The 8,476-nt window shown below is 47.4% G+C and overlaps 1 protein-coding gene across 1 annotated transcript; it reads left to right on the forward strand.

Annotated features, from left to right (window-relative positions):
- The first annotated feature begins 299 nt into the window (after window positions 1-299).
- LOC142406777 (transcription factor SOX-17-like) lies at window positions 300-2,238 on the forward strand. The gene is made up of 2 exons (XM_075495712.1): window positions 300-658; window positions 1,025-2,238. The coding sequence occupies exons 1-2, from the start codon at window positions 355-357 to the stop codon at window positions 1,936-1,938; spliced, it is 1,218 nt and encodes a 405-aa protein (XP_075351827.1). The 5' UTR covers window positions 300-354; the 3' UTR covers window positions 1,939-2,238.
- Window positions 2,239-8,476: the final 6,238 nt, after the last annotated feature.

Consider the following 8,476-nt stretch of genomic DNA (forward strand, 5'->3'; position numbering starts at 1 on the left):
TGCCTGGGCGCGGTGCTACGCCGCCGGGGCTGCGGGCGCGAGTGCACCGAAGCATTTCCGAGCCGTGACCAGGGGACAGCCGGTTGTGGGGGAGTGGGAGCCGCGAGGGCCCCGCGACCTGCCCAGGTGCCGGGCCGGGCCGTGCCGGGAGGAGCCCCGGGGCCGCCCCGCGCCGCAGCGGGAGCCGCCGCCGCCGTACCGCGGCGTGCCCGCCCCCGCGGCCCCATTGGCCGCGCCGCAGCTCAAATAGGGCCGGGCGCCGGCAGCCGCCAGCAGCGAGCGGGGCCCGAGCACCGAGCCCGTGCCGCGGCCCCGCCGGAGCGCTCGGCCTTGGCGGCGGCGGCGCGTCCCGAGATGAGCAGCCCCGATGCGGGCTACGCCAGCAGCGACGACCAGGCGCAGGGGCGGTGCTCGCTGCCCACCATGATGCCGGCCGTGGGCCCCTGCCCGTGGGCAGAGTCGCTGAGCCCGCTGGGCAAGGCGAAGGCGAAGGGCGAGGCGGCGCCGTCGTCGTCGGGGGCGGCGGGCGGCCGGAGCAAGAGCGAGGCGCGGATCCGGCGGCCCATGAACGCCTTCATGGTGTGGGCGAAGGACGAGCGCAAGCGGCTGGCGCAGCAGAACCCGGACCTGCACAACGCCGAGCTCAGCAAGATGCTGGGTGAGCGCGGCGGGCCCCGGCGGGCGGGGGGTGCGGGCGGCGGGTCCGTGGGAGCGAGGAGCGCGGGCGAGTGCGGGGGTCCGGGCTGCGGGCGGGGGCCGGGGTGCCGGTGGGCGGGTGCGAGGGCGAGGAGCCCGCACCCGGGCAGGTCTGGGGGTCCGGGCTGCGGGCGGGGTGCCGGCGACCCGTGGGCCGGGGGTGCCGGCGTGCCGGGGGTGCCGGCGGTGCCGGCGGGCGGGCCCGAGGGCGAGGAGCCCGCGGCCGGGCGGGGCTCGGGGGCCGGTCTGCGGGCGGTGGCGGCGCTGTCGGGACCGGGCGTCGGTGCCCGGCGGTGGGCGGCCGGTCTGACGGTGCTCGTGGGCGCAGGTAAATCGTGGAAGGCGCTGTCGCTGGCGGAGAAGCGTCCGTTCGTGGAGGAGGCGGAGCGGCTGCGGGTGCAGCACATGCAGGACCACCCCAACTACAAGTACCGGCCGCGGCGGCGGAAGCAGGTGAAGCGCCTGAAGCGGGTGGAGAGCGGCTTCCTGCAGCACGGCCTGGCGGAGGCGGCGGGGCCCGGGCTGGGCGGCGAGGCCGGCGGCGGCGGCGGCAGGATGTGCGTGGAGGGCCTGGGCCTGCCCTACGCCGAGCAGGGCTACGCGGCGGCGGCGGCGGGCGCGGGCCACTACCGGGACTGTCCGCCGCTGGGCGCCGCCTTCGACGGCTACAGCCTGCCGACGCCGGACCCGTCGCCGCTGGACGCGGCGGAGAGCGAGGCGCCCTTCTTCGCGGCGGGGCTGCAGGAGGAGTGCGCGCTGGTGCCCTACGGCTACGCCCCGCACCCGGCGGCCGAGTACCCGCCGGCGGCGGCCGAGAGCCCGGCGGGCGCGGCGCTGCGCCGGCACCTGCCGCCCGGCGAGGCGCTGGGGCCGGGCGGCTCGCTGCAGGGGCTGCTGGGCTGCCCGGCGCCGCTGCACGCCTACTACGGGCAGGCGTGCCAGCCGCCGGGCCCGGGGCGCGGCCCGCTGCCGCCGGGGGCGGTGGGGCAGCCGTCGCCGCCGCCCGAGGCGGTGCCGTGCCGGGAGCAGCTGGAGCACTTGCCGCAGGAGGAGCTGCTGGGCGAGGTGGACCGCACCGAGTTCGAGCAGTACCTGCGCTTCGCCTGCAAGCCCGAGCTGGGGCTGCCCTTCGCGGGCCACGACGCCGCCGGGCTGCCGGCGCCCGAGGGCGCGGGGCCCATCTCCGCGGCCGTGTCGGACGCCAGCAGCGCCGTCTACTACTGCGGCTACCCCGACGTGTGAGGGACTGGCTCGGGGGCACGCCACGGACTGGCAGGGAGGCGCCCGGCCCCGCTCCTATTTATGTAATTTATTTGAATCTTATCGGAGAGTTTCGCAACCTCACTCTGGGCGGAAATATGCTACTATCGTGCAGGTTAAAGGCATGGTTCAAACTGTTTTTCGACTGGTGTGCTGGCATGTTTACATCTCTTTTACGTCCATGCCCCAAACTACTGTTGCTCTTGCAACATCACCACCGTTACTCGTTTGCCCGGAATGCGTTTTTATTAGCTGTTTTTAACTATACTTTATTTATCCTTTTTTTTTGTACTTCAGGAAAATAAATTTATGTACAGCTGTTTCTGTCATTCTTCTTGGCCGTATGGCTCTTCAGGGATACTAATCTAAAGGTAAATCAGTCATGCCCTAAGGTGGAGTAAAGTTAATGCAGATACTGTGTGACACTTTCTTTCACCATGACAATGGCTCTAAAACGGTCTCCAGCACCAAAGAAGTTTGTTCCCAGGTGTGGCTGTATTCCTGTTACATAGCTGAATGGCCTGACCTGTGCTGCTGTCTGTCTCTTGGAGTACAGAACATGTGACTGTACTTTACTGCGTTTTCTGTAGGTTTTTTCTGGTTTGTAAGTGCCAGTTGGAATTTGCAATTGCCGTTAACGCATTGGGAAAAGCTTCCTCCCCGAAACTATTGTCTCTATAACAGAAGAAGCTAGGTAAGTTTGAGATGCTAATTTTAAAGTGTGCCTGGAAGCCCATTGGATTTGGATACCTGTAGATGTGAAGGTGATTTTGCTTTACATAGTGATTTCTGTTTGAACCAAATGATTTGCAAATATCAGTGGTACTGTATTTACAAATTCTTTTACTTTCTGCCACCTACCTTTGAGTAGGTTTAGGCCATTTTGTGTCATGGGGTTCAGGCTGATATCAGTAAGCAGAAAAAAAATAGCCCAAAGACTTATCTCAATTGCTCTCAATCAACTGCCAGTATCAATTAGCCATTAAAACAGGAGGTTTTTTAGCATATTCAGCTGTACTGCTCTGTGACATTTCTGCCAGTGTAAGAGTACAACTAATCTCATTCTCATCATAACACTGTCAGGTAAGCATAAAGCTAACAACTAAATGGAAAGTCTGAGATTACTTTAGTAGCAGGAATTGCTATCTGTACCCCATTCAACATCATCTAAGTATAATACTCGGGCATTTGGGCTATTTACCAGAGGTGGGCACTAATTTAGGAACAGGAGCATAATTTAACTGCTGTATTGGTTCAAGCATAAGACAAATATTTTTTTCAAAAAATCCTACCTAGGGATAATCTAATTTGTTCTATATTCACAGGCTACACTGAGCACTTTCTCAGTTACGTGTAGTGTGGTTAACATCTTCCCTTGTGTGCTCTGGATACCAAGCTAGTTTGTGTGGCTCCTTGTTGGGTGGCTGGGGCTTGCCTGTGCAGTGCCTGCTTTGACACTGATGTCAAGCGTGGGTGGTGCGGACTGAAGTACGATTCCTCGCCCTGATTCATTCTTGCTTTCCTGGAGCTGCTGCGTGAGGAGTTTATGGGCTGGTAAGTGTTGCACATGTCAGTCTCTGGTGGTTCTGGCTGTCCTGATCAACTCAGGTTATCAGAGCACATTTCTAGAACTCTTAAAGGGACTGTGTTTTCTTCTGTCATGATAAATCAAGGGTCAGCCCTTGCCACTAGTATGGTAAGCTGGAAATCGGGGCATGGATGCTCTTAAATATTTTAATCATATATATCAAATAATTTTATAATATTTTATTACTTTATTTATTCCTTAGAGCTGTTCTACAGAGGCCACATTGCTTTGATTAGTTTCCATATTAATATAATGAGAACGATATTGTTCCCTTTGCAGATATTCTTAAAACGATTTATTTACTGGAAATCTTAATCTTTCTTAAATGAATATAGATTTTCAGACAAAGGAAATACATTAAGTGTTTTAGCAACCAATACATTTATGGCTGTATGTGGAATGATTATTACATTAATGTAAATTGATATATAGATTTTAAGTTCTGGGTTACAGATTGCAGTATGAAGTGGAGAAGCCTAGGATAGTTAGTGGAGCAAAACCAATTTAGCTATGGCAGCGTAGTCCTAAATAACAGCTAATTTATACTTCTTGTCAGGTAAATTATGAATAAGCACCTTGGTTTATTCCAATGATTTTAAAACGTATTTAATTTTATACATAATTAATACATAATTAATGATTGTGTAGAGACGGGGAATTTCTCACTGGGTGTCTTACTGTCCATGGAAGACCTTGCAACTGAAAAGCAAGTAGTACATTGTAGCTTACTCTCATTATTTCTTTTATCTTTTGTATTTTTTGAGATTAAATGTAGCTGTAAGGTGTCTGTCTTAGATTTAATTAAAGCATGAATATAACTTGCATGTATCTCTACAATTTGAAAGTGTCACAGCTTTTAGAATATTAATGACATAAGTTTCAAACTTTTGAGAAAGAGAAACTGAAACCCCCAAAGGTTATGGTATATGTCACCTGACACAGATCAAACGGAAACACTGATCATGATCTCTTGAGTCCTTTAGTAAAATCTCTCAAAATGAAGAGCACCAGGAAAAATACAGAACACTTTAATGCAAGGGTAGAAATTCCATTTGAGATACCAATACATTTAAAACACCAATTGTCCTGAAACTTGATGCAGTCTCCAGGAATTTCACAATGACATAAATTTTAAGTTTCTGTTTCCAGCTGTTTTCAGACTATTTCAGAACACTTGTTATAGGAATGTATTTCACCTGTGGTGAAATAGTAATGAGCAAAGTAAGAATGTTTGAGCTGCTGAGGTTCTTTCGTTATAGATATCTCAATATTATTAACTAATTCATTTATGTATCATAGCTGTACTGTGATACAAAATAATTCCATGTACCTGACATTGAAAAATGCTGAAGTAAGGTTTTAGAAACAAAGTTTTTCATTAAAATGAAGTTGTACCATGTGGTTGTTTAAAGTAGCATCTTCTAGCATCTTTCTGCATTTTTAATAAGCAACAGTTCAGAGAAAATAAATTTCCATCCTTTTCCTTATCGGAGAGAAAACTCATTTCATGGAGTATTCCATGGAGTTATCAGGGGAATATAGTTATTGTTCACATTGAGGGTGGCCGCTCCATTTACCCATAGAGAATATATTTAGGTACCAGCGAGTCTTGGGTTCTTTCCAAGGCATTGTGGAATTACTTTACGGTGTCTGATTTACTTTAAAGCTTCTTGTTATTGCCATTTAGAAACAAAATTTATCCTGCACACATCCTGTTTAAAACAAAAATGTGTCCCCTGTAGAACAAAGATAAAGAATATTAGAATATGTTTTTTGTGGCTAAAGGTTGTGTTCAAATTAACTGGAAAGGTAAACCAATATTTGTGAATTCATGGACTTGGATTGATTGATACAATACAAATTCTGGTTTCAAATTCACAGATTAGTATTATGTACTGGAGAACAGTCTAAGGTATAGTCAGGTTGTGTAGTCCTGATTTTGTTTTAAACTTTGATTATTTTAACGAAACGTGTCACTGCTGTAAGTTACTGTGAGCAAGACTATATATATTTCCTTGATTACATGCATATTCTTTCAAGATGTCAATGTATGATCACTTTGCTTATTTGAAATCAACACTGAAAACAGTGAGTGGTTTCCATGAGCAAAGTGAAGCAGATTTGGCACCAGATGAATGCAATATATATCCATTTTTCATACTTTTGAATTGGGTATGAAGTCTGAAAATGTAATATTACAAAAATACTCACTAATATTGATGTAAGAACCTTGATTCACAATGTCCTGGGCTTGCTTTAAAAAGAATGGACTTAATTCACCATTGATTTGGAATTACAGGTTAAACCTGTAGAGAGCTATTTAATGCATGGAAAGCTATTTAATGCATGGAAAACTTGCTAGAATTTGTCAAGGTACAAGTGCTATCACTTCTGTTCTCAGCTGAAATTTCCTGTGTTATTTCACTACAAATATTCTTGGAAAGTGGAATGAGAAACCCACATGCAAAGCTGAGGCAAAAAAGAGAAGACCTGTTCTGTTATTCCTGAATAGGTCAGGGCAATGTCTCGGGGAATAACCCACTGTTTTATACCTACTCATATGTAGTCTGGAAATGCTCACAGGAGATACAAAAAATAGCAAGGCTGGTATTTTGTTGCTGTAAGTTGAAGTGCCTGAAAAAGATCTTCTACTCCTTCATCCTAGCATCCTGCAAGGAGTCTCAGAGACAGATGTGTTTCATCCAGGTGAGAAGAGTCTGATTTCCAATTACTGCACCTAAAGCACTCCTTACTAACTTCTCAGCAAGTGTAGCATCACCTATGCTCTGTGTCATTAGTGTGGGGGATAGCTTCCTCAGTCCAGATGGGTTCATTGCACTGAGTGGGTTGGCATATTTATGTAAGTAAGCTTATGTGGTCGCTTATGGTCTGTTCAGTATAGTCTGTTCTGTGGTCACTTACAGTCTGTTCTGGCTGGAAGATGTAGAGAAATAGGCTTTGTCTTTCAAAACTCACAAAAATTTAATCCAGATGAATTTAATCTCAGGACAGACAATTTTCCAAACAGCCTGTCACTCAGTGAAACACTTCCTTTAGAGATTTGAGAGCCTTGACAAGATGGACAGTAAAAGATCTAAAAAATTTGCATTGAGGAGACCAAGCTCAGAGCACCACTGCTAAAAGAGGAAAACACTCAGTTTGAAAATCCTGTGTCAGAGCTGTGTCACCTTAAGTGACAAAGCTGAGGTGGTAGTTCCACAAACTTTTTCATGGTGACGAAACCAATAACACTGATCCAAGTTAAATTATTAGCTTTTTGGGTTTAGTCCAGTTTTGCTCTGAGAGTAGTGTTCATGAAACTGTAGCTGGAGCAACTTGTCTGCTTGGAGTTTATATCAGCACGGGAGCTTTGTTCGTGGCTCGTGGTAGACGTGTAAGCGCCTAACGCTTCAGGTGGCATCTGAGTTGTAGCTTTCAGCACGTCATTGTTGACTAAACTGTCAGAGAAGCAGCTAAATGCCGTTGAGGGTTTGGATCTATGCAGCACTTCCCTCTGTTTATAGTTCCAGTATAGCAAAACTGCAGCACTTTAACTTTTTCTAGGTCAACAATTGCTGTTATTAATTTGGCTTCAAAGTTTGCTCCTCTTAAATATGTAGAGCAGAGTTCACAACTCATCTATCGTATCTTTTTCTTAACAAGAAAAAATCAAATATGCACAATGGAGACTGAATAACTGCTTTCCCTCAATAAGCTTCACGCTGAGAATGTAGTTAAGTTGATGCAAACAGCCATGCTGCCTGCCTTCAGGGGAAGTCTCGCCAGGGAACATGACCACTAGATGGCTGAGAGAGGATAAATAACACTTGATATTGATCTGTACTAGCATAATCTTCATTTCTATACTTTAGGAAAAAAGTTGCAATGTGTTGTATGTAATCTACGTATAGAGACAGAGAGTGAATCGCTTGTATTTATAGATAATTCTCTAGTTTTAGCAGAATTTGAAAAATTCGATGTGTCAGACAGCTGAAACTCTTAAGGGGTAAATTGGACATGTATATTCTTGCATTCCTAACAACCTTAATGCTTCTGCCAGTCAGGATGAGCTATTTGGATTGGTAAACTAAGTCAGAATGACTATTTATTGCTATCAAAATATACGTCCTGTTAATAGTTCAGTTGATATGGGCTTACTGCTGTAGAGAAGCCACCCACTGCAGTAACACAACATAGCATGTTCAGACTTGTTCTGTTGCCTGACAGCCTTGACATAATTGTGCTATTTCCTCTATTTGTGTCACAGTCCCTGGCTACAACATACATCCTTGGGCAAGAATTTTCATTTTACTGTTCCCAAATGGCCTTCATACAATTTGCTGTGTGCGCATGACCTGGGTATTGCAGAAATAACTGCACAAATCCTAAACTTCAGCAGGGAAGCTAGCTGCCCTTCGTAACCCAGAATCAATTTGTTTATTGTACTTTAGTTTGGATTTATGTAATATCATAGCTTTTCACTTTACACAACACTATAATACTACTGCTAAGAATTTATTTTACATAGGAAAAGTACTGGCTGCTTTTAGTCTCCTTCGGTTGTGATCTTCTGATGGCAAGTGTGGCTGGCAGTGCATCTAAGATTAGAATTTTCCCTTAAGTGAAATATTAGAAATTCCTGGGATTCCTTCTGCAGCGTAACGTACGCTGTTCCCCACCTCTGCAGCCTGGCAACTAAGCAGTCTCCTCTTCCTCAGGGAAAGATTTGATACCTTCACTGCTCTGTTTCCTGCATTACTCACTGTTCCATTCAACACCTTCAGAAAATATTGCCAGTTGCTCTTGGTAGTAGCAAGCTATCTGCCTTTTATTTTGGTTTTCAACTATTGTAACAAGATCATTGCTCATCTCTGTAACAGTGGTGCTGCCATTAATGACACTCCTTGTGTTAAGAGTCTGAAACATGATGTT

The sequence above is a fragment of the Mycteria americana genome, chromosome 2, assembly GCF_035582795.1.
Source record: "Mycteria americana isolate JAX WOST 10 ecotype Jacksonville Zoo and Gardens chromosome 2, USCA_MyAme_1.0, whole genome shotgun sequence".
Classification (NCBI taxonomy): Eukaryota; Metazoa; Chordata; class Aves; order Ciconiiformes; family Ciconiidae; genus Mycteria; species Mycteria americana.

Bases quoted from the DNA above. Each gene is read 5' to 3' on its own strand.
- LOC142406777 (XM_075495712.1), top strand. From the start codon at position 355: ATGAGCAGCCCCGATGCGGGCTACGCCAGCAGCGACGACCAGGCGCAG. The intron at 659-1,024 runs GTGAGCGCGGCG...TCGTGGGCGCAG, and splicing joins CGAGCTCAGCAAGATGCTGG to GTAAATCGTGGAAGGCGCTG.